The 26,915-nt window shown below is 45.3% G+C and overlaps 1 protein-coding gene across 1 annotated transcript in view; it reads left to right on the top strand.

Moving 5' to 3' along the window:
• Positions 1–26,915, top strand: part of UBE2B (ubiquitin conjugating enzyme E2 B) — a 101,834-nt gene that overhangs the window by 50,648 nt on the left and 24,271 nt on the right. The window contains exon 4 of the mRNA XM_069199213.1: positions 3,777–3,866. Within this exon, the coding sequence (XP_069055314.1) occupies positions 3,777–3,866 (90 nt within the window). The remainder of the gene's footprint in view (positions 1–3,776; positions 3,867–26,915) is intronic.

The raw sequence follows: 26,915 nt of genomic DNA, 5'->3' as shown, positions 1-26,915 counted from the left end.
GAAAATATATTGAGTGCTTACAAATTTACTTTCCCTCCAACCACTTTTTTCCCCAACCCTGGAAGAACTTATACTTCTGCACTTGTCAGAAGTAAATTTCCAACCTTTCTCAGTATTGGGAAATTTTAGAGTAAAGCTGGTGAAAATCCTTAAAACATGTAGGTTTCCAGACTCCAAGGCATTACAATTGCTTACTGCTTCCTCCAGACCAAGTATGTAGATCTGCGGAAAGGTGGCAAAATAAGGAAATTGCTATAGTAGGGTTTGACATTGCAAAGTATTCAGGCCCTACTATAGTTTTAGCCTTGGCATAATAGAAGAGGCTATTATCAGAGCTCTTACATAATGAGATTGCTACCATAATTAGTCACTGCACTACATGGAACCAAAGGGATACAGAACAACTAGATTTAAGAAGCAACCTGTTCGATGGACAAATAGATATTTTAATAAATTCCACACCCCTCGGAAGGGCTACCTAAAATGGGCATGTCAGTGCCACAACCCACCCCCAAATATGTAAACAGTCTTTGTGCCTACCCCATCCAGCCCCCGGTGCAGAAAGTCCACTAGGTATTAGTTTTTTTTCCACACTTAGGGCCAGATGTAGCAAAGGTTTTTCCCCATTCTGTGTCTATGGGAAAAAGTGTTCGTACATATGGCCCATTGTGGCGTGGGGGGCCTGCCCAAAATGGGCTTACCAATGCCTCCCCCCACCCCCCCTCCACCGCAACTTATGTAAACGGTCTTTCTTCCACCCCCCCCTGCCTACCAAAGAAAGCACACTAGCCACTAGGGATTACCAATTTTTATTATTCAAATTTTAGTGCGGGCTGCCCAAAATGGGCTTATCAGTGTTTCCTTCACCCCCCCCCCCCCACCTGCTCCAAAGATGTCAACAGTCTTTCTGCTCAAATCCCCACCCCCCACACCCTCGAGGGCTGGTTGTGAGTATTACCCTGGCGGAAGGGAAGGAGGAGGGCAGAAAGCCCAAGCCCACTAGACACCAGGGAAGAATTTAATTTTTAAAAAAATGAGGGGTGGAGGGGTTATGGCCATGCCCCTGCCACAAATAAATGAACCCAAAGTATTTCTGCCCCCTTGGGGGACAGATGGTGTAATTAGCCCTTTGGGGGAGTCCATGGTGGTGTGCTTCACATGCACTCACACCATTTTCTTACCACAATGCCCTGCAAACCTCCAGCTTTGCCTGAAATCCTGCATTTTCATTACATTTTTGTGATGGAAACTTATGGAATCCACAAAATTCCTACCACGTGTGGGTGCCCAAAGCATAGTCAGCCTAAAATCGTTTGAAATAAAATTGCCCTTTGGACCCGCTTTGATTCCCCCCTCAATTTCTACACGTTTTTGGCCCTTCCCTGTGACAGCCACTTGGCCACCGACACAAGTGAAATATCATTTTTATTTGGAGACCGAGGAGAATGCTGAGCCGGTGCTATGATCCCACACAGAAATATGAGGAAAATGTGATTTTTCTTTTAGGCTAAATTTGAGGTTTACAGGGGATAAGAAAACGCTGGGGGATCCACGCAAGTCACACCTCCCTGGACTCCCTTGGGTATCTAGTTTTCTGAAATGTCTGCATTTGGTAGGTTTCCCTCGACGGCTGCCCATCCTCTGACCAAAAACACAGGTGCCCCCTTGCACAAACAGGTCATTTTGTGATGAATAATTTTGATGTCTTCACAATACATATTGGGCCCTTTCCAGTTGTGGGCACTAGGCCTTTCCACACAAGTGAGGTATCATTTGTATTGGGAAACTTGGGGGAATGCTGGGTGGAAGGAAACTTGTGGCTTCCCTCAGATTCCAGAACTTTGCATCACCGAAATGTGTGGAAAATGTGTTTTTTGACAAATTTTGAGGTGTGCAGAGGATTCTGGGTGACGGAACCTGGTGAGAGACCTACAAGTCACCCCATCCTGGATTCCCCTATGTGTCTAGTTTTAAAAAATTTACAGGTTTGCTAGGTTTCCCCAAGTGCTGGCTGAGCTGGAGCCCAGAATCCACAGTTAGGAACTTTGAAAAAAACGCATCATTTTTCAGTGGAAAAATGTGATGCGTCCACTTTGCATTTTAGGGCATTTCCTGTTGCAAGAAATAGGCCTGCCACACAAGTGAGGTGTCATATTTATCAGGAGTCTGGGGACACAGTCTAGCAGTACAAGTGTCACTAACATTTGTCTTTCTCTGCATTTGCACCTTCCAAATGTAAGACCGTGTGTAAGAAAAAAGCCATTTTGAGAAATGCCCTGTAATTCACATGCTTGTATGGGTACCCCCAAATTCAGAGATGTGCGAATAAGCACTGCTTCCAAACTCCACATTTTGTGCCCATTTCGGAAATACCTTTGTTTCCTTCATACCGTTTTTTCACTCTTTATATTATACCAAATGAATTGCTGTATACCAGGTACACAGTGAAAATCTATTGCAAGGTGCAGCTCATTTATTGGATCTGGGTACCTTGGGTTTTTGGTAAACCTACAAGCCCTATATATTCCAGCAACCAGAAGGGCCCAGCAGACATAACTGCATATTGCTTTTGGAAATCTGCCAAGGCTGGCAAAAGTTACAGATAAAATCATAGACCGAAATGGTGTTTTTTTTTTTTTTTTTTTTCCCCCAACTCAATGTCAATATGTTTTTTAATTTAAACTTTTCCTTTCTATAGGAAAGCCTTGAAGGATCTATACACATGCCCCCTTGCTGAATTCAGAATTTTTTCTACCATTCAGAAATGTGTAGCTTTCTGGGATCCACCATTGGTTTCACACCCGTTTCTGTCACTAACTGGAAGGAGGTTGAAAGCCCAAAAATAGGCAAAACTGGATATGTCCCAGTAAAGTGCCAAAACTGTGTTTAAAAATGTGGTTTTCTGAATCTAGTCTGCTTGTTCCTTGAAAGCTGGGAAGATGGTGATTTTAGTACCGCAAACTCTTTGTTGATGCCATTTTCAGAAAACAAATGCTTTCTACTGCAGTACTTTTTTCCCATTCCGCCCCCGCACCCCCCCAAAAAAAACAACAAAAAAAACAGCTGTATTTTGGCTAATTTCCCAGTGGCCACCAGGGGAATCTGCAAACCCTGGGTACCTTTAGAATTCCCAGGATGTTGGGGGAAAAAAAACAGATGCAAGTTTGGTGTGGATAGCTTATGTGGACAAAATGTTACAGGTGCCGAAGCGCGAACTACCCCCAATAGGCAAAAAAAAGGCTTGGAACAGGAGGGGGTAAAGGCTTAGCAGCAAATACTTTAAGTTGTTTTTGTTTGCATTGCTAATTGGTGAGGCTGCTTATTTAGCACTGCTGTTGGCTACCTTGATAAAACTAGTGCTCTGATTGGCGCACGCTGCTAACTCCTTAAGTTTTCTACCTCCAATATTGGAGCACTCAAAATGAGATGCGTGCTCACATCCACAATATTCTAAATTATTGAGTTAGGTTGGAATGGCACTGTGCCTTTCTTTTCTCTAGGTTGAATGTGCACGCACAATCTAGCTGTTGGTGTGCAGTTGATAGCCATCAGTCTCACAAGAAGACACTGAGCCAGTATATTGATAGTATTGTTTAAGCCATTTCATTCTAATTTGTAAGGAACTGTTTGACTGCGTTGAGATTGTAATCCTTGTTTTTGCTTGCAAAGTAGACATTACTGATGTTTCTTAAGCTGCTCCATTTGTTAACCATAAAGTGTTTGATTTTCATTGTGTGTAATTTTATTAGCATCAAGCCTTTGTCCTTATCTTGCAGGTACATTTAAGCTGGTTATAGAATTTTCAGAAGAATATCCAAATAAACCTCCAACTGTTAGATTTGTATCAAAAATGTTCCATCCGAATGGTAAGCACAATCGTGTCTTTTTATTTGTTGCACAAAATACATGCATACGACTGTGTGCAGTCAGTCATTTTCTGAATTCATAGTGTTTAGCTCACTATATTGGAAGGAATTAGTAGAGATCTTTTGCAGATCTCTATTTTGCTTGTATATGTATGTGCAAGTTGTTCATATAGCACAGACTGTAATATTCATTATTTAAGTGCATTTGTAATTTAGCCTAAAAGGAATGATGAGGAAGCAAACTGACAGGTCTTTTTGCACTGAGAGTGCTTTTTACTGCTTTACCAAATGACTGTTGATAATTAGCCTCTGCTATCCAAGGTTTGGTATGCAGTATATGGGGACTGGGAACTTTCATTGTTGTTTTTCATGTATTGAGTTGTAATAGTTAAGTAAGTGTGAAGTTCTGAAATTTCAGTTGTCTCTAGACACATTCATTGGGAAAGAATCCTGGCTATTTATAACTTTATTGAATGTGAGGGATTTGCTGGTCTTTCTAAAAGAACGCAGATGGCTGTCCTTTTACGTCTTTGCAACATGTACATAACACTAAACCTCTGAGTCCATTTTTGGTTAGTGCTAAATGGATTGTAATGTTGAGGTAAAGCACGTGTAGATTGTTTCGCCTCGTCAGATATATTGTGCCTACAAACTCTTGCTATGTGATTTACAAAGGAGGTAAGTCTTGTAAAACAAATGATTAAAAGGCCAAATAGTGTCAACAATATGAAATAAGAAGGAAAGACTGACAAGGGAATGTCACCTACGACTGTAATCGGACAGTTTCAGGGACAAAATATCCATAGTAAATCATAACCAGTCAGCAATTGGTAACCTGCATTTTGGTCCATATATGCTGGTTTCTGCACCATTCCAACATTATCCACACTTGTTGCTTCTGAAGAGGCAATAGTGATTGTTTAAGATTAGCATGTGTCTGGGTGTAGTCACTAACTTATTGCAGGAACCAGGACTAGTACATGCCTCCTTTTAAAGACGTTTTAAGGCATAGGCAAAGTGGGCAATTGCCCTAGGCCTTGACCTTCCAAGTGGCCCCTTTTAAAGTGAGTTGGACAGTCTAAATTCCAATCATAATAACGTTGCTCGTCAAAAAAACTGCGTATTTTCTAATTTGACAACTAAGCATGCTTAACAAAAACCCAAGGTCTATTTCATGAAAGTGACAGAAAGCAGTGCAAACTCTTGCAAGTGCATTTAGTTTCCAGCCACTAAAGGTATTTTGCTCCGGAAAAGTACCCTTTTCTCAGTGTAGGTAGTGCTTTGCTCTACTTTGCGACTAGGGGGCGTTAATTGGTTTTAATTTAGGCAGATTAGTACAAGCACTCATAGTAGATCGAACTTTGCGTCAAAAACTAAAGTAGCCAATCCAGGCTTTACGTCAAAAATATAACTCTGCTTTGATGCTCTTGTTAACATTGAGAAATGTTTTGATTTCTCTAAATGTTTTACACAATACATGTGCACTGCACTTCACTGCACACATATAATGTTGAGAATGTTAGCCCAGACATAGTTTTGTATCCTGAAAGGATACGCTTCTAGTACAAATCCTATACTAGATAGTGCACAGATGTCCATGCACCAAGGTGCAAAGGTTGTTTGCGCATCAGCACTGGGGTAGTAAACAGTGGCAGGCCATTTCCCTTTTAATAAATATTGTTCTGCACTGCGTTCTCTCCATTGCACAGCACAGTGGAGTAACTCTGCCTCTTAGTATGTAAATGTGGCCAGCCCTTGTACTCTCAGGCAGTTGGTGGCAGTTAAATTATACTTTGTGTAATTTCTCTCTCCTTACTTGACCTCACACCTTCAGTCGTGACCCTCTCTCCATCTCTATGTACCGTCATCTTCTCTCTGTACCGTACATTCATCTTCCTCTCCTATCTCTGTATACCCAAAATACCTCACTATTTCGTCTCTCCCAAGACCTTGCCCGTGCTGTTATTCTGTGCCTGCACCTATACCCATCACTCTGCCCCCTCTTTCTTCCTCAATACTCTCTCTACATTATTCCTCTCTGACCTCACTGCACTTTTTCCATCTGACCTTCCTTTACCTCTCTGCCATCTGATTCATTACTCAAACATTATCTGTCTTTAACTCACCTGTTTCTCTTTTTCTCTACCGCCTTATCTCTCTGTTCTTTCTCTACCTTACCTCTCCCCTCTCTAACTCATCTGTCTGTTTACCTACCAGGTCCGTCAGCGCCTCACCTCACTACCCCAATGCTCTCTCTTGCTAAATAAAGCTCTGTTAACTGCCTCATCTCTTCACCTCTGATTTCTCTTGTTCTCCCTCTGTTCCCTTTCCTTCGTCGCCTGAAATAGGGAGTGTGGAATTCCTATAGCCCAACTTCCAGCACATACTGTTCGAGGTCAAGGACAACCAGATTTCATGTTTATTTTTTCCTTGGAACAAGTAGGCCCAATTCCCAGCAGCACAAATCCTTTGGCTGGCAGTTTACAGTACCACAATAAGGAGCAGGGAAGGGAGTTGTCTGTAGTTGAGATAATATTTGTGTCCATATGTTAATGCTGTTCGAACTTGTATGTATGTTAATGCAAAGCCTTTATTATTAGGGTGAGCACTATAAATAAATGTTGTAAGCTTTGACTGCACTACTTACTGTAGTTCCAGTACCCAAGTTTGCAAAGTTTAACAAAGAGGCTATGTTTAATGCTCCTAGAGTGCTCCCTGATCAAATATAAATACTTACAGAAGCTTGACAGAAAGATTGATGATTCCGTGCTTTCAAAATAAAATCTTCACAAAAAATGCAACCAGGAATAATGTTTTGCTCAACTACAGTTTCTTTGAAGCATCATAAGTAAAATATATTGATGCATGCTGGTATTTCCAAAAATATTCATAATAGAAAATCATTTTAATCAGTTCCCAAAAAATTGTGGGAAACATGAAAATAACAAGCATTGGCAAAGCCAGTAGGTCGGACATTGGGTGTCAGTTTCTAGGATCGAGTGCACAAGCGCTGTAGCCTGCTGTAATCTCTTTGGGCTTTCAACCTCGCCCACCGCACACTAATCAGTTTAGTTGGTTCATGGGCTTGCCTTTCAAGAATCAATTGATTTTATTTGTGAAAGGCATGTATACGTCATGCCTTTTACAGTGTTTAGCCCTCCTCGAGCACACCGGACAACTACTGAAAACATACGAGGCTCCATGTTTTCAGCATAGTTTTGGGACTACCTTTTTCTTTTTTACTTCCTACGCAGCGCGATCTTGCTGCACATTTGCTGATGCGTTTGACAGTGAGCGAACTTCTGTTTCATTTTTTGTGCTCCTGCATGGTCATGGCGTGGCGCCTTAAATCGAGTCGCCTTAAATCGAGTCACCTATGTAAAACTGTATTACTTTAAATTTTCTATTTATGTGGCAGTAAAAGTCCAGTTGGGACTTTACAACGCTAAGTCGAACAAATGTGATACCCATTGCATTGCAGATGCTTGTTTAGTTTTGTCAGTGCGCATTTTGCTTTGTCATGACTTTTGTAAAACGTTTTGTTAAAATGGTGAGGGCTCAGTGGTTCAACAAACATTTGCAAAAAGCAAAAGTATTTTTTCAGCCACAAAAAGAACACATTAACTGGAACTGAACAAAACCACTTTGTGTGCCAATACGCTCCTTGTGAATGAGCAACTTTGCTATCACTGAAAGTGAAACCAGCCCATGGATGGATGGATAGAGAGAGTGAGACAGAATTTTAATAAAAACAAAAGGTCTTTGTTAACACCAGACTTAAGTAGGGGCCCATTTCCTAAAGAAAGTCACGAACGTGCACCCATGATAGTCATGGTCAAAGCAGTTTATGCAGTTAAAAAGAATAACCATAGAAGCATCAACCTAAAATCAATCCAAAATATATAAATGCACACAACAAAGCCTTAAAAATATAAAACATTACATAAAGGCAAAAAAGACAGTCTCAATACAGAATACCTTCCTACGCCTAGCATGATTACGTCATTACAGTCAATCTCCCATTGAATTTCTCGGTCGCAGAGCACCTTTAAGAAAACTAGCATTGTAAGGGATTATCTCTGCAGACAACAATTGTAAAAACAGGATAGCATGGGGCACTTGAGTAAAATGATAAGCTTTTGAAAGGGGAACAATTTAGGCTTTCCTGGGAACTTCAAAATATTTACAGAACATATGGGAGTGCATAGTGTTAGAGATGGGGTCTCTAGTTGGCAGTCGGTTTGCACCCTGTCCAAGTAGGGACCTTACTCTAATCATAAGGGAGATACACCCTCAGATAACCCCTGCTCACCCCCTTGGTGGCATGGCACGAGCAGTCAGGCTTATCTCAGAAGCAGTGTATAAAGTATTGGCATATAACACACAGTAATAAGTGAAAACACTACAAAAGGACACACCACACCAGTTTTAGAAAAATAGCTAATATTTATCTGTGTAACAAGACCAAAATGATACAAATCCAACATACGGTGTTAAAGATATGAATTTTGCAACATTTACTCAGGAATACAGTTCCTTGAAGTCGATAGCCCCATGTGGACCTATCACGTCGTCGTGATCAACAAAGCCAACAGTTCAGGCTGGCTACGGTGTCAAAGACCCGCAAACTGTACCTTTGGATTTGCAGGGCGTCGAGATCCTCGCTGTGAGCTCCGGAGAGCTGTGTTGCTGGTGTCCGTTCCGGAGTCAGTGCAGGGGTCGTCAGGCCCTTGAAGTCACACGCGTTGCAGATCAAACTCCGGGCTGATGTAGTCAGGAGCGCTGGCGTGGATGGCGTCGGCTCTGTGGTGCGAAGCAGAACGATGCGATGTGCAGTGCCCACAGGTCACGGTGCAGGCAGCGTCGTCGTCATTGTTGCTGAAGTGCTGTAGTCGGTAGGCCCAAGCCAGCGGTGTGGACGGTGCTTCATGACCCTCACTAGCGGTGTCCACAGGCCACAGTGCAGGCAGGGTGCCTGATTACAACACTGAAGTCGATGGTGCTGGCATTGGGGGACTGGGGCTGTGCTGTGGGACGGGACAGTGCTTTGTATACCTCACGAGCGGTGTCCACAGGCCACAGTGCAGGCAGCGGCGCTGGTGTCCGCAGGAGTGTCGTCTGGGAGGCCCAAGCTGAGGTGTGAGCAGGCGATGCCGGAGTGCGGGGCCCACAGGTCACGGTGCGAGCAGTGGCTCCGGGAAGTCATCCGATGACGGCATCAGTGAGACCAGTGTCACGGTGCAAAGCGGGGCAGTGCGGCTCCTTCAGGCGTCACAGGTCACGGTGCAGGCCAACGGCTTAGTTGGCCGCATCACAGTGGTTTCTCCTCTTGAACAACACAAAACACACAGTTCCCAGTGCTGCACGTCACGGAAGCTGAAGTGTTTGTCCCTGAGACTTCCAACAGGAGGCAAAGCCCTTGGAGAAATCTTTCATGCAGTACACCCAGCAAAGTTCACTCTTTGCCCTCTTTTCAGGCATAAGCAGCAACTGCAGGCCAGTCCAGCAAAGCAACACAGCACAACACAGCAAAGGAACAGTGCTCCTCCTCCAGCTCTTCAGCTCTTCTCCCGGGCAGAGGTTCCTTTTAATTCCAGAAAAATTCTAAAAGTCTGGGGTTTTGGGTCTTCCTCTTATACCCCTTTCGGCCTTTGAAGTTGGTAAACCTCAAAGCAAAGTCTCAAGAGTTTGCAAGATCCTTCCTTGTTCAGGCCAGGCCGCAGACACACACCAAGAAGTTGGAGACTGCATTGTGTAAGGGCAGGGACAATCCTTTCAGGTGTAACTGACCACTCCTCCCTCCACTGTAGCCCAGATGGCTCATCCGGATATGCAGGCTACACCCCAGCTCCCTTTGTGTCACTGTCTAGAGGAGAGATGTGAACAGCCCAATTGTCAAACTGACCCAGACGGGGAATCCACAAACAGGCAGAGTCACTGAATGGTTTAAGCAAGGAAATGCCTACTTTCTAAAAATGGCATTTTCAAACACACAATCTAAAAACCAACTTCACTAAAAGATATATTTTTAAATTGTGAGTTCAGAGACCCCCAAACTCCATACTACTATCTGCCGTCGAAGGGAAGCTGCGCTTTCAAGTTATTTACAGGCAGTCCCCATGTTAACCTATAAGAGAGATAGGCCTTGCAACAGTGAAACCCGAAGTTGGCAGTGTTTCACTGTTAGGACATGTAAAACACACCAGTATGTGCTCTACCTTTTAAATACATTGCACCCTGCCCATGGGGCTACCTAGGGCCTACCTTAGGGGTGCCTTACATGTACCAAAAGGGACGGTTTGTGCCTGGCAAGTGGGTACAGTTTAAAACTGCACACACAGACACTGCAGTGCAAGGTCTGAGCCATGTTTACCAGGCTACTTATGTGGGTGGCACAGTCAGTGCTGCAGGCCCACTGGTAGCATTTGATTTGCAGGCCCTTGGCACCTCAGGTGCACTTTACCAGGGACTTACCAGTAAATCAGATGTGCTAATTATGGATAAACCAATCAACAGTACAATTTACCTTGGGAGCACTTGCACTTTAGCACTGATTAGTAGTGGTAAAGTGCGCAGAGACAAAGCAGCAAAAACAGACCTGAGAAAATAGAAGGAAGAAGGCAAAAAGTTTGGGGATAACCATGCAAAAAAGGGCCATTTCCAACACATAGTGTCCTACGGGGAAATCTGATTGCAACTGCCGGGGGCTAGAGCAGAAAGACCATGCCAGCCCCAAGGAAATGCAATCAGCTGTGGAAGCAAGCTTAACCTGAACTGCGTTAGCCGAAACCATTCATGGTCCATAGATGGAGAGGATTTCTGCAGCACGAACCTTTGCCCCTGATTGCTTAAGTAAGGGCGTCTGCTCTCTGTCTAGGGACCTCAGCTTCAAAAAATATTCTCCTCGACCCACTTATAGTCAATCTTGACAATCCGATCCGGATTAAAAAAAACAGCTCTGCCCTTGCAAAGTTCTGACATGAAATCCTAATATATACAAATCATGAAATATAATGAGCATGATCAAGGGACAGACAATCCTTCAAAATTACTTTATTTAAGTAGGGACCGCACTTGGCCCATGTATTTATCAAACATAATAGTGTGTGGGCACAAAGCTATTGTGTCTGTAAGGTACTTGGTCCCAGTTGTTTGTGAATTAAAAAGGATTAATTTGAGGAGCACTGAGTCATCGTCTCTTAAATTTAGTTTCTACCACCTGGATGGCTTTATGCTCTCTGTAACTCCGGCTGCTTTCGGGGCATGCTTAGCCTCATACACCTGCAGTAAGGCCCCAATTGGCTTCCTGCCCAATTTATCTGCAAATAGACTGCTGCATTAGATCTTACCAGGTCAGCCCTTTTCTCCCATTGAGCAAGGGAGTCCAACGCAATCCTGAATCAAACATGGTGCCCAGGTATGACAAGTTGCTGACCCGGGACAAGGCCTATTTCCCCACCTTAAAGATCAGAGATTTTGTAGAACTAGGGTCCACCACCGTTGTGGGATTTACCAATGTTGATACTTAAATCGAAGTCCTTCATAAACACTTGGAGTTCAAAAGGGCTTGAAGACCCTGGCAGTTCTTGCCATCAACACGACATCTTCCACATAAAGTAGAACGAGAAGTGTCTCTTCACCCAATATCCCCCCCCCCCCCCCCCCCCCAATATGGGTGCCCATGATGAGCGATAAGGTCCACTGCAAGTTCCTTACAGCCCATTGTTGCATGGGACCACCCACCCCATTAGACCTAGGCGGGGAAGTGCAACGCATGACATACTTGGCATTTTCTGTCACTGTTTTCTCAGTCTGGTCCAAATGAGTGACAATGGGCTCCAAAAGACTTTTGTAAAGAGTCTCTACTTTCACATATAGACTGTCCAGGAGCACCCAGTACTTGGTGCTTCCTGTTAAATTGCCCTCATAATTCATTAGGATGGTCACGGGCACTGCATCCTGAGAGCAAATGGGTTCGAGGTTTCTGCCTGGAACCTACCCTATCATTTTTTTAGGTCTCAGTCTACCAGAAAGCACAGCTGTCTAGGTATGCTAAAGACATCTTGGGGAGTTTCAGAAAGTTGACCTGGGCATGCATTCAGTTTGTAACTTACATTTTCTTGCTTCCTATTTGCTGGCTTTATTTGCTGTTGGCTGTTCAGCTCCCGTTTGTCGCACCGGAAGAGAAAGCTGTGTTCACTGAATACTTCCACAAACTCCTTTTCTGTCAACAGGCCTTTAAATCTTGTTCTTACCTGTCACGTTTGCTGGGCGTTCATAGACCGAGGTCCGACATCAAGCTGTGTATTCCAGGGAGCTTGGTTATTTTGTTTTGGTTTCTGCTGTCTTCAAAGTGACAGCCTTTATAGGAAAGGAGAATGCAGCCTTTCTCCATGGAGCCTGCTTGTGCCCTTTTTATTTTATTTTAGACACAGGGCAATTTACACTGCTTATGGCCCATCTGCTGTCAAACACAAGATAAGATATTTTCACAGAAAAGAGCCAGCCACATCGTAACACAATTTAACACTGCTTGGTTTTCACTTTAATGTGTAAAGCATATCCTTTATTTATGACGTGTGGCAACTCGTTTGAGAGAGTTGGATACGTTTGAAGATTTCTTTTTTATTTATTTTTATTTTAAAGCTTTTGTGTTTACCTACAAAATAATGATTTCCCTCTGTAATTGTACCTTTTCCAGAGCACATACATTACTGGATATAAATGGTTTCCTCATGATACCTTGCAAGCTCTAGGGCCATGATTTGGATGTTGCAATAGGTGCAGTTGCTAAGGGGCCAAAATCTCTAGGAAGCCCACTGAGCACAGATCATTTCTATTTGTGACTACTAGGAAGGCGGTCACAAGCTGCTGGATATAAATGGTTTCCTCATGATACCTCGCAGGCACTAGGGCCATGATTTGGCTGGTTCAGCAGGTGCAGTTGCACTGGGGCCAAAAGCTCAAGGAAACCCACCGATCACAGATTATTGCTAAATGTTACCACAAGGCAAGCAGTCACAAACGCAGTTACCTTACAGGCAGTAGAGCCATGATTTGGATGGTGCATTGGCATAGGGGCCAAAATCTCTATGAAACCTAGCGCACCGATTATTGCTGTTACCACTGAATAAGCAGTCCCAAACTCATGATTTGGATGGTGCAGCAGGTGCAGTGTCACTGCCCCAAAGTTCTAGGAAACCCACCGAGCACTGATTCTTACTATATTCTGCCACTGAACCAGCAGTTCCAAGCGCAGTTATGTTACAGGCAATAGGGCCATGATCTGGATGGTACAGCAGTTGTAGTGGCACAGGGGCCAAGGCTCTGGGAAACCCACTGAACGCAGATTTTTTGCTATATTATGCTAGTAAACAAGCAGTCACAAGCGCAGTTACCTTGTAGGCAGTAGGGGCCACGATTTGTATGGTGCAGCAGGTGCAGTGGCACAGGGTCCAAAAGCTCTAGGAAACCCACTGAACACCGATTATTGTTGTATTTTGCTATTAAACCAGCAGTTAGGAGTGCTTTTTTTTTTTTTTTTTTTTTGTGGTTCTTTTATACCCATTGCACCCAAAGTAACACATGGCCTAAAGCATCAGTGTAATGAAAGCTGTAACCTATTGGAGTTTTCTGTCTGCCTACAACTTATGTTGACATTCCATACTAAGCATTGGTAAAGCCAATAGGTCTCTACTATGCATGCAAGATCTATTGGCTTTGTCTGTTTTTATAGCCATATTATACATGAGCGTTGGCTTCAGTACAGCATAACGGAGTATAAAAAAAAAAGCGGTATAAAGCGCACAATGCTGTTGTCATACAGCTTTTTTACATGACTTTTAGCCATTTGCATCATAGCTAAAAACCATTAGCAAAACCAATAAATCTCGCATAGGCAAGACCTATTGGCTTTGCCAATGCTTGTTTCCTCTAGGCAGCTGGAGGTGCTGGTTCAATGCGAGTCTGTTTCTGGCCGACTGAAGTGTTCTAGAGTGGCTGGTGCATAAGTGCCTTGGTCTGAATAGCGCCTCCTGTGCCTAAGGGAAGCGTAGGGTTCTGACCCCTCTCCAGACTGTCTGCAGCAACGGCTGGGAAGACAGTGTCTGGGAGAAGAGTTGCAACTGAGTAAGGTTCAAGCGAGTACTATTAGTCTGCTTAGCTAATTCATCCTCCACAATGACTATTTCTTCAGTAAGTGCCCCCACCGCTGAGGACAAATAGGTGAGAATAGAGGATTTACCCCAAACAGAGTTGGCTAATAGGCCCACCTTCTCAACTGGGGGATCCAGGAGCGCAACCGCTTTATGCTTTGCCATTGAACAACTCCCCCTAACAGGCCTCTGCAATTAGCCAGATAAACTCGACTCTGCCTGGTCCAGGCTCAGACGGGCCCGGTCTTGGCCCGGGCACATGTCTGGGCATGTCCCGTGCTGCCAGGGTCTTAGAGTGCTTTTAGCTCGTTGTGCAGGCTGTGCCCTGCCTCCTCAGTCCAAGGAATCCTGAAGGGTGAAATCCCATTCCAGGAGTGTCCAATATAGCAGTAATCAAATGACCCCCATGGTATATGTTTTTGGATTAGTGTGGATTAACTTTTTTCATGAACTGTTAAGAATTTACAGAAGTAGTCCAGGAAATTGTACTCCTAGAAAGTATTTGTAAACTGTATTTTAGCATGAGCAAATATGCATGTGTAGATTCATTCATGCAGAAATCTGTTGAGCGTTTACAAGTTCACTTTCCCTTCAACTACTTTTTCCCCATCCATGGAAAAAGCTGTACTTCTGGCATTTGTCAGGAGTACATTTCCAAACATGCAAGTTTGTAGGTTTGCACAAACTCAAAATGGTATTCCATCCTTGGAACTATTACTTGCTGCTACCTCTATCCCCAGTATGCAGGTCTGCGGAAAGGTTGCAAAATAGGGACATTGCTAGTACTAATGCCCAACTATAACAAATAGGCTATTATCCGAGGTCTTACATAATGCCATTGCTGCCATAATTTGTCACCTCACTACATGGTACCAAAGAGACAAGTATGTATTTTTTTTTTTACAGGACTGGACTATTTATGAAGCAACCATGGACAAGTAGATATTTTATAAAATACCACACCACTGTGAAATATCTTAATCCGTTTTGCATACCTCTTTGTTCTTTTTTTCTACCATTAACAACTCTCTCTGTCTCCGTTTTTTTTTTTTTTCTTTTCTTTTCTTTTCTCTCTGGACTGCCATTTAGATTTCACCTGTTTCCACTTCAGCTAGCTCTCCCAACCCCTTATTTTTTGTTTTAGATCTTTTTACCTCACCATCTTCCCCTTTTTCTATATATGAACTCTCTCCCACTGTATAATCCTCACTCTTCTTCCTCTGTTTCACAAATGCCTTTCAGCTACCTCTTTACTCTCTACATCACTTTTTTTTTTCTGCCCTTCACCCCTCTACTTTTCTCTGTTCTTCACTGATTAACATAACCCATTAATCTATAGATCTCCTGTTTGCTGTATCTCTACCTTGCATCTCTTTGTTTCTCCTTAAGTCTGTCTGCCTCTTGCTGTCTTCACCTCTCTAGTGTTTACACATTACCTCTTTCTTTTACCCCTCGTACTGTAGAGCTTAGTCTCTCGCGACATTTTTTTTCTTCCTATATCTACCACACTAGCTATTTCTTTGCCTCTTTTTCTCTACCTAAATCTTCCTCTTACCACCACTGTGAATCTTTGCTTCTGGTTACCTCGTCTTTCTCTATGTACCTTTTGTGCTCTTCCCAACTAGCATATCTTATTACATTATCTGTCTCTACCGCCTTCCTCCTCTACTTCATATCTCTTGCTCTCATCCGTTTACTGAATACTGCCCTGTTCCATTTCTCTTTCTCAGCAGGTTCACAGGTAAATCTATTCTAGACAGAGAAGTGCACATATAACAAGAGGGATAACTCGAAAGAGAAATTATAAGAAAATTATCAAATTTTAACCAATGGAAAAAAAGATAAATCTTCTGATGGCAGCACTCTGATTTTCACTGCAGCAAGAATTCCAATTGTGAAAGGGGGTGGTTGGTATATATAAGATTGCAAATATTTAGCAACTAAAGCTATAATTTTAAGCTACTGTTGAAACAATTTTTATTTTAATGTAAACAGCAGTAAAACTTACAATTGCTCTTTTTAAAATACACTTGGCATATACAGGGAGTGCAGAATTATTAGGCAAATGAGTATTTTGACCACATCATCCTCTTTATGCATGTTGTCTTACTCCAAGCTGTATAGGCTCGAAAGCCTACTACCAATTAAGCATATTAGGTGATGTGCATCTCTGTAATGAGAAGGGGTGTGGTCTAATGACATCAACACCCTATATCAGGTGTGCATAATTATTAGGCAACTTCCTTTCCTTTGGCAAAATGGGTCAAAAGAAGGACTTGACAGGCTCAGAAAAGTCAAAAATAGTGAGATATCTTGCAGAGGGATGCAGCACTCTTAAAATTGCAAAGCTTCTGAAGCGTGATCATCGAACAATCAAGCGTTTCATTCAAAATAGTCAACAGGGTCGCAAGAAGCGTGTGGAAAAACCAAGGCGCAAAATAACTGCCCATGAACTGAGAAAAGTCAAGCGTGCAGCTGCCACGATGCCACTTGCCACCAGTTTGGCCATATTTCAGAGCTGCAACATCACTGGAGTGCCCAAAAGCACAAGGTGTGCAATACTCAGAGACATGGCCAAGGTAAGAAAGGCTGAAAGACGACCACCACTGAACAAGACACACAAGCTGAAACGTCAAGACTGGGCCAAGAAATATCTCAAGACTGATTTTTCTAAGGTTTTATGGACTGATGAAATGAGAGTGAGTCTTGATGGGCCAGATGGATGGGCCCGTGGCTGGATTGGTAAAGGGCAGAGAGCTCCAGTCTGACTCAGACGCCAGCAAGGTGGAGGTGGAGTACTGGTTTGGGCTGGTATCATCAAAGATGAGCTTGTGGGGCCTTTTCGGGTTGAGGATGGAGTCAAGCTCAACTCCCAGTACTACTGCCAGTTCCTGGAAGACACCTTCTTCAAGCAGTGGTACAGGAAGAAGTCTGCATCCTTCAAGAAAAACATGATTTTCATGCAGGACAATGCTCCATCACACGCGTCCAAGTACTCCACAGCGTGGCTGGCAAGAAAGGGTATAAAAGAAGGAAGTCTAATGACATGGCCTCCTTGTTCACCTGATCTGAACCCCATTGAGAACCTGTGGTCCATCATCAAATGTGAGATTTACAAGGAGGGAAAACAGTGCACCTCTCTGAACAGTGTCTGGGAGGCTGTGGTTGCTGCTGCACGCAATGTTGATGGTGAACAGATCAAAACACTGACAGAATCCATGGATGGCAGGCTTTTGAGTGTCCTTGCAAAGAAAGGTGGCTATATTGGTCACTGATTTGTTTTTGTTTTGTTTTTGAATGTCAGAAATGTATATTTGTGAATGTTGAGATGTTATATTGGTTTCACTGGTAATAATTAATAATTGAAATGGGTATATATTTTTTTTTGTTAAGTTGCCTAATAATTATGCACAGTAATAGTCACCTGCACACACAGATATCCCCCTAACATAGCTAAAACTAAAAACAAACTAAAAACGACTTCCAAAAATATTCAGCTTTGATATTAATGAGTTGTTTGGGTTCATTGAGAACATGGTTGTTGTTCAATAATAAAATTAATCCTCAAAAATACAACTTGCCTAATAATTCTGCACTCCCTGTATAGTGCCATCCATTTGCCTTGTCCTTTTCCACCCACTGCATACCAACGTTCGGGTGTGACCATGTCTGGGTTTAGCCCTGCAGGCCACGATAGGTCCACCATTCCCTCAATATGGCCTTGTATTTAAGAGGGTAACCTCTGGCAGTCAATATTACTTGCTCCAATTTGCTGCACCAGTCAGTGCCCTTAATCCATACTGTCAGAGATGTTGCCTTTGGTGAGTTCCACTGTCTAGCAATATCCCTTTTGGAGACCACAGTTCCCATCCCCACCAATGCCCTGTCCTCTCTGGGCCCTCCCACATCATCCAGTTTGCTAAAGAGTGCAATTCTAGGGTGTGGTTCGATATATACCCCTACCATCCGAGAAAGGATGCCTATTATGGAAACCCAGTACTTGTGTATGACTGGATAGGTCCAAACCATGTGATGAAAGTCTCCCTTTGGGTCACCTTCACATGGGCTATAGCCGGATGGGTGTGAGGTAAGCTCAATATAAATATTTGAACTGCACCAGGCAGAGCCTTGCTGAAGTTGCTAAGACCCAGGGAGCCATGCTCATGTCTCTCCCGTCTGCGTCATCCATCTCAGACATCCACCTTTCCCATTATTCTTTCAACTGGCTCAACAGGTTAGGTGAGTGCACCACAAGCCTTCTGTAAATCTGCAGGATTCTACCCTTTCCTAGACAGCCCATTAGTAAACAACCGTCAAGTGGACTTTATTCAGGCACTTCATCCAACTCCTTACGATATTCATGAGGTGTATGACGGAGCGGAAGATACCTGAAGAACTGGGAGTCATGCAGTTGGAACTCAGCCTGTAGGTCCTGAAACTCTTGAATGTGGTTTTATTCACAGACATCCCCCAACTTCAAGATACCTATGGAGTCCAAGATCTAGAAGCCTTGCAAGATTGACTCATGTGCCAACCATCTAACCTCCCACAGGAGAGTTTCAAGTGTGTGTCTGCCCTCCCAGCCACTCCAGCGCAGTGCATCCCTCTGAAACACCACCTGGGTCACCTCCGGCAGGGAGGTTGGGATTGGGACGCTGTGAAGTTTGCTTCTTATGGTATTCAAAACTAAAAGAGACAGTTCACCCTGGTATGCTGACTCTCTCTATTTCCGCCATGCGTCTATTCATTGAGAGGCACTAATTGGGCGTCCAGCAATAGAGACGAACATCTGGCATGGCAAAGCTGCCGTCATGAACCGAGCGGATATATTAGCCCAGTGCCGTTCTCATGGGTTTACCAGCCCAGATGAATCTGCGTCCCAGTGGACACCAGGGCTTTGATCCATGTCCTTGGGATGATCTGCGGATAGTTCTCAAGGACATATAGGAGTTTTGGGAGAATCATCACCTTAAATAGGGCTAGCCTGCCAATGAGCTTGAGATGGGAGCTTATCCCATCTCGTCATATCCTCTTGGATCCGCCATGTCAGTGGAGCGAGATTCAAGCTCCAGGTGAGGCCCAGCTCCCTGGAGATATGTATCCCAAGATTTTTAAAACTAAGGCGACATATCGGGACCCGTGGCTGCCAACCTTCGTCCCCACTTTCTCCTCACAAAGGCACCAGTAAGGACTTCTCCCATTTAACCCTCAGTCTGGAGGCCACCCCAAAAGTTTCAGGGATATAAAGGAGTCGTGGCCATGTATCTGCCTGTCTGGACAAAAAACATAGCACATCATCAGCATACAAGGCTATACGACCTTTCTTTGCCAGGCCCCATTCATCCTCCAAAGCCTGTACATCAAACATCCAGCCAAAATTTGTGATAGAATTCTACAGGGTAGCCTTCCGGCTCCAGTGTCTTGCGTGTATTGAGCTCTGCCAGTGTGTTCCAGTGTCCTCAAGGGTAATCATCTGCTTTAGCGCTGCCCTATCTGCAGCTGTGAGATGAGACCGTGAAATGTCTTCCGCCAGGGTGACTGTCAATTCACATTCTGGATGGGATGGAACCTCATACAGTTGCTAGTAGTACCATGGAAACACCTCTGCAATCCCCTGAAAATCTTCAGTGAGGTGCCCCAACTCGTCCCTAATGCTGGGTTTCATCCTGGCTGTGACTGCCGTTGTGGTAAGCCAATGGAGAAGCTTACTCAACTTGCCCCCTTCACCCCCCTCCCCCCCCCCCCATAAAACCACCACCAATTCATACATCTTATGTGTGGAGGACATCCAGCATTTACAGGCTTCCTCCATATACTCCTGGTACAGTGTTGCCCTATCCAGTTCCAATTGGCTCGCAGTTGGTCTATGGGTCTGATGGATCCTTTCACTCTTGCTCCAGGATGGATATTTCTAGATCTACTATGTGGACCCGTTTTTCATATTCTACTGTATTCCCCTTGGCGTATGAGTGGGCTATCATTCTCATAGAAGCCTTGCATGCTTCCCAGAGCACCCCTCCTGAAAATACTGTGCCATTGTTAGGGTCAAGGACGTTTTTCAAGTCTGTGGATAAATACTCCATAAACGGTTTGTCAACCAGAAACCAAGTATTGAGCTGCCACATCAGGCAGGGATGGCCCAATTGGTGAGGACCGGGGCGTGATCAGAAATTCCTTGGGGTAGGATATGCAACCCTAAAGTTCTTAGCTTATTGGAGACTGGGAGAAACAAATATTCTATATGGGTCCATGAGGTAGGTAGGTAGGTAGGTAGGTGTGTGTGTGTCTCTGTGTGTGTGTGTGCCTGTGTGTGTCCCCGTGCCCTTTTCTCAGGGTTCCAAATGTGCCATGAGTCACTAAAACCAGCCTGGTCACCCATTCTGCATGACCCCCCATCCCTCTGTGATCCTTGCTTGGGTTTGTACCAGTCCCGGTGTTCCCATGATGTCAAGTCATCTCCCACTATTGTTACCCTCAGGGGCATTGCTGCTATCCGGTTCCTAGGGGTGGCTGGTGGGACATATGCACTAATTATGTTGTACACTGTACCCTTCAGGGAGCCCTCTAAGAACACATACCTACCCTGATCATTCCCTGTAATCCTGGTAACTGCAAGGGTAATGTCTTATGAAGGAGAATGGCCACCCTGCAGTATCCTTGTATATACCCCGCGAGGTACACCTTGTCGTAGCCCCTGTGGGCCAGGAAGTGACAATTGTGGTTGCTTAGATGGGAGATGGATCTCTTAGAGTAGTATGATTTTAGGGTTGTGTCTGTGTGCAAACTGAAGTATGGCCCCATTTTTAATACAGACCGTTGACCTGCTAGGTCATGACTGAGTGTGTCCCCATAGTAGTAGGAATAGGTCTGTATGTGGGCAGTTGAACACATAAAACAAAAAAAACATTAACAAAAAGAAAACTCCCCATACTCTCTGCCATCCTAACCCTATACTTTCCAAAAAGCAGAAGCATATATTGCCCATCCCCAACTTAACTTCAGAACAAACTAGCAAGTGATGTACTTAGATGGGGTGGACAAAATGCCCATGCACCCCTGAGAGAGCTTAGCTGACAAAAACGTCATATGATGTCGATGTTCTGAGTGCAAGAACCTGGTCTCATTTTCTCCCAGTAGTAGTAGTAATATTATCTTCGTTCATGACTGGGTTGAAGATGGAGTGAAGCTGTGGTGCGGGCTAGAGGCCAGTGTGGAAATCTTTTCGCCCTCTGATTCCATGGACCATCTCCACACCTGAAACATCTCCCCATCTTCAGCGAGACCGCTTCCGACATCGCTTCCCTGTCTCCTCCTCAAAGAGGCATCCCTTTGCTTTTGATAGGGAGACCGACTGCAACGGTCGGGGTGGGTGGCTCGGGGGATTAGCGGTCAGCGACATCTGCTCGGTGAGCCAGTTCCCTGCCTCCTCCTGTGATTGGAAAAACATAGTCTTAGAATTACCAATGATTCGAAGCTTGGGCAGGATCGAGAAGAATATACAACATATATGAAGCTTCTGTTTTAACTGGATGTAAGATTTGTGACATGCTTGTGCCATCCGGATGTAATCCGGGAATATCACTATGCATCCTTATTGAAATGACAAATGCCCTTTTGCCCTGGCAGCCTGCAGGACAGCGTCACAGTCCCTGTAGTTGAAAAAAATCGCATAATCAGGGAGCCCTGGGTGGAGGCCTCTGGGCAAGAGGTCTGTGGACGCTCTAAGAATGAAGCAGGAGGACAAGCCGCTTGGGTCCGGGAAGACTTATCCATTGTTTCAGGAAGGTTTCCAGGATCTGGGCCGAGCCCTCTACCCCCTCTGGTATTCTGACCAAGTGGAGGTTGTTTCGGCTGGCTTTGCTGTGTCTTCTGTTCAGTCTTGTAGCACCTTGCTATGTTAAGAAAGGTGGGTTACTTCCAATTAAAAGGCTCTACACCATATCCTCCAGATCTGATATCCTGCCTTCAGATTCCCTCACCTGGTGCAATAGGGCCATGTCCGTGCCCACCTCCACTATCTTGGCCTCCAGTGAGGCTTCGGAGTCCTGGATAGCTTGCAGGATAACCATGCTGTTGCTGCCAGTTGGTGTTGTGGTTTCAGGGATATGCGTTTCCTCCCTCCCACGCCTTTGGGGATGGGGGGGGGGGGGAATGCTTGTTCCTGCCCATTGTGTCCTTTTTCTGCAGGTTGTTCGACCCAGGGGATGCAGGATAGCAGCTGGGGGGCCGAGGTTCGGTTTCCTTTCTTCTGCGTCACCTGGCGTGTATCTGTGGCATCCAAGGTCATCGTAGGGGGAGGCTGACCCACTTGCACCAGTGGATCTCATTGGCAGCATGAGCAACCCACCTTTAACCCCTTTCTACTGTTGCATCTTGCACGAGGCTGCATAGGCAGTAAGCCTCTACATAGGCAGTAGCCCCAGGAGGGGATGATCCGGTCCCATATAATCTCACTCTGCTCCTTCACAAGAACTTCTGCCACCTCGGGCCCACTCCATGCAGTCCAGTCTCAAAATGTGTGGAGCCCTCGCTTAAGGGGAGGTGGCCGAGTTAAGGTCAGGAGGAGTGAATTTCATGCCAATGTGGTCCCCTTGTCACCCCCATTTACCCCTCCCCTACAGCCAGCCTGTCCTCTTAGTCCAAAGAGCAACCAGACCCTACAGCCTCTTCAGGGCCATGGATCTGCTGCTTGCTCTGCACTGACCAGCCTTCCATGGCCAAATGAGAGACCCAGGGCGTTCCCCCTGAAGGCTGCGGGGCTGATACACCCTCCTGCAGATCTCTTCACGTCAAGGGTGGGCCACCCTGCTCCCAGGTTGCAGCTGGCCCCTGTGTTTGGGGAAAGCCAGAAAGGCCTCACCCCTCTGCCCCCCCCATTGGCGCCAATAGTCTGGCAGTGTTGCGTAGTGCCTCAGCTGCTCGCCGGCTGCACCAGAAGGCACACTGTTCATCCGGTAAGCAGCTGGGGGGGGGGCCCCCCCCTCCCTTCCTGGCACTGCTGCTAGCACTGTGTGGTTGCCTCCGAAGACCAAGGAACCAGCGCAGGCAGAGACATGGTCCTTTGCCTCTGTCCGTTGCTCGTGGATCGCACTGTCTGAGGGCGGCCTCACTTCAAACTATGCTGCTTGCCTAGCTCAAAGGAGTTCCCAAAGCAGGGCAGATGGGCCTTGAGCCACGTAGTCATGTGGACTGGAAGACTTGTTTCAGGCCTAGCCCGCCAACTTAAGTATCGCGGCTCGTGGAACTTGCTGCTCTGGATGCCTCGGACGGTCAGGCTTCACCGCTTCTGCCGCTTAGGGTGGTCAGGAGATTGAGGAGACCTCAGCACTCCACACTGATCACTTGGTGCACATCCACCATCTTGGTGGTCCAGGCCACGTCCCCCCAATTTCAAGCTATATGTGCATATGTCTTACTTTAGTGTTATGCACTAGTGCATTAAACATCTAACAAGTCACCCATACACAAGGGAGCTTAAGCGTTCAACTGGTTTAGCAGGCCCCTCTTTCTAAAGATTTAACATCTATTGCAATATTTGCTGTGACGAGGACTTGAATGACCCAAAAAGGGTTAATAAATTAATTTCTTGCACTGTGCCTCTCAGATCCTTAAGATATCACTGCCTCCTTTTAGGGGAACCGTCTAACTGATTGTCATCCGAGAGGCTATTTTGTATCATCTCCCCTAGACCTCTTTTCCCCTGTGTGGGAGGCATTCTCTCCCTGGGCCCTGATCCGCGTCCCCAATGGGGGATTAAGAAAGATTCCATATCATTCCTCATGCCTTGTTTGGTGATTCTCTCAATTCCAATAACATCTGCGCCCATGCAGCAGAGTCATCTTCCAACTTATCATCCCTTCACACAAGCCTCACTTTCACTTCTTCCGCCACTCCACCATATCTCTGAGCCGTTCCTCATATTTAGGTGGCCGAACCCCTAACCATTTAATAGCAGTATGGCGTTTCACTAGCAGTAGCCTGAGCAGCACAAATTTGCAGATAAGTTTCTTCTTTTTTGGCGACAGGATAAGTCCCAACAATAGGGCTTGTGGCATATGTGGTATCTCCCACCCCGAGGCTCTGCTAAGGTTCTCTACTATGGCCCCCTAGAAACGTGTCTGTGATGGACAGCGCCACCGTATGTGGAAGAAATCAGCTGCCAGTTTAACACACGGGGGCACCCATCTTACCGGGAATTGTAAATCTGGTTTAGCGTCTTCGGGATCAAGTACAGTCTGTGTGTATAATTATATTGAATTAGTTTAAATCTTGCATTAGAGCTCACCTCCTTAGCCCTGGTGTGCACTCTCTCCCACTCACGTGTTGTCAAGGTGTCACCCAGCATTGCTTTCCATTTTATCTGTGCTTTGGGGGTTATTCTGGGCACATCTCCCTGAGCGCCCTGTATTGAGGGAGATCAGTCTATATCCTCACCCGCCATGGCTAGTAGCGTGGTTAGTGTGTGAGAGCTGGGAGAAGGTTCCTCCAGGAAGCAGGGCAACAGCTCACGGGCCGTTGCCGCCATTTTTGCATACTGCAGATATCGTCCTGACCCCAGTGCAATGGAATCAGTGGCATCTGCCTGTGTAATAAACTTATCTCCCAAATAGAGATCCCCCAAAACATCACTGCCCCCATCCCTCCATTTCTGTACAGACATGATATCTGCTACTTGCACGAAAGGTTTTCTGTCCCAAATCGGCATATCCCTTGCATAAGTTGCACGCCATAATACGTACGTGACTGTGCGTTCCTACACTTTACAGACCTGATGAATAATATATTTCCCCCCTTCACCTTTGAATCCATGCTCCACCCATAAACAAGGCAGACAGTTTTTGAGTGCCATATGTGCCTTTTTGAGATTCTTTTCCCAATTATGATTATCTTCCACCCAGTGGACTGCATGCAGCAAGTGGGCTGCCAAGTAATAGAGTTCTACTTTTGGGATCTCAATCCCACCGCACTCCCAGGTCTATTCAAGCATTTTCTGTTTATTAGCCCATAGGAGGTCTACAATCAGGCTTAAAATAGCCCGAGGGATCTTACAAAAAGTGCCCTTTAGTCCACACAGACTTCTAGGGAGTACCACCATTTTTACCAAATCTAGCTTACCCATCAAGGACAGAGGGGGTCCTTCCAGAACCGAATTGGCATCCTCAGGCCTTGCAATACCCTGCCCATATTAAGATGTAGGAATTTCTGTTATGTGTGGACCATTTTTATTCCCCAATATCCGATCCAGTCTCCTCCCCACGGGAGTCCCTCCCGCGGGCGATGTCCCAACTGTGCCTGCCAGAGTACCTAGTGGCAGTAAGTGAGACTTGTGTATATTTACAAAAAGTCCAAATACCTTCTGCTGGGAGGCCATCGCTTCCTGGCGTTTTTGAGCTGTTAGGTCGTCGAATGGCTGACAAGAGTTCTTCACAAGTGAGAGGCTCATCCAAAGAGGCCCGCTCCTCCTTCCCCAATCTCGGAAGAGTAACCTCGGCTAGAAGGGAAGCACCATAGTCGTCCCTTAGTTTGGTATGGTCTGCATACAGGTTGCTCAGATACCCAATTTATCAATGTCTGTGTGTTAACCAGGTTCCCTTTCGCAATACTACTATTGGCTCCTCCTTTTGTCTAAGTAGTCGTGCCACCATGGAACCTGTCTATCTCCTTTTACGTGTAATCTTTGATGGTAGGTCCTGTAGATATGTTTCTCTAACCTTCACCAGTCATTTAGGAGGCTGCACCAAGCCTGTTGCTGTTCCCCTAATTTATGTGGCTGGAACAGGAGGGCGCCTTCCAACTCTCGCAACCTTGTCTCTTCATGTGCAAGGTCCCTCTCCTATTGTCTCCAAACCCCGCTTGTGTTTCTAAGGCAAACACCTCAGTACTACCATCATCACCTTGAGTTTCCCCAGTTCTAAAATAAAGAGACAGCTCTTCTGGTAGAACTAGAACTGCTTTTGGGGGGGGTGGAGGGGGGAAAGATATTTTTTGGGGGGCAGGAATTAGTCAGAGCCTCAGACCGTATGCACCAGAGCAGAACTACTGGATGCCCTGCGCCCCCTATTCAGGCTCATTAACAGCTGGGAGTAGTCAGAAAGATAATGTGAAAGGTAGGAGATGTCTTTAACATGCCGGGCTAGTGTGGTGGACACAAAGCAGTAATCTAATCAACTTAATGTTCCTGTAGCAGATGTGAAACAGGAGTATTCCCTAGTCTGTGGATGTCTTCCTCCATGGGTGGGACAGGTGGCACTCTCGTAGCAGGTCCACCAACTGTCTGGGCATGTGTGTGTTTTTTTTTTTTTGTACAGTTTCTGTGGTGCGCAGTCTAGCTCCCCGCCAATCACACAGTTAGTCACCTGCTAAGATTATATCTGCTGCCAGATATGCCACAGAAGCCATTATTACCTCAACTCCCCACAATCAATATTAGGAGCATAAACATTGATCAGGCCTACCTCCGCCCATCCAGACTGCTGAAGGGGATCGCACATCTCCCCTCTGGATCAAGTACATGTCCTCTATATTGAAAAGGGACCAGATACCGCTTCAGATAAGTATATATTCTACAACCCTTCTGAAGCTGTGCCAGGCCTCTTACATTTGAAGTCATAAATTTAAATACTTCAGCTATTCCTTTCAGTGTATGACAAATGCCATCCCAAGAGGACCCTTCTCAGCCCCACTGCACTCAACCGACACGTCATGTCCCCCCATTTGCAGACAGCACCCCATCCAGCTATATGAGTAGCATTTGTTCCCCCCACTCCATCCCACACTGTATACAGATCAAACCTTTACAACTCCCTAACTCCCACCTCCCCTTGGGCAGTGAAGCCGTCTCACTCAGTCTATAAGTGAGCTGGGCTCGAACAAGTATATCCTGCCCACTACCCAT

Source organism: Pleurodeles waltl, chromosome 7 (assembly GCF_031143425.1).
Source record: "Pleurodeles waltl isolate 20211129_DDA chromosome 7, aPleWal1.hap1.20221129, whole genome shotgun sequence".
In the NCBI taxonomy this organism is placed as follows: Eukaryota; Metazoa; Chordata; class Amphibia; order Caudata; family Salamandridae; genus Pleurodeles; species Pleurodeles waltl.
The sequence above is the reverse complement of the archived record's forward strand: the minus strand, read 5'-3'. Positions and strand labels throughout refer to the sequence as shown.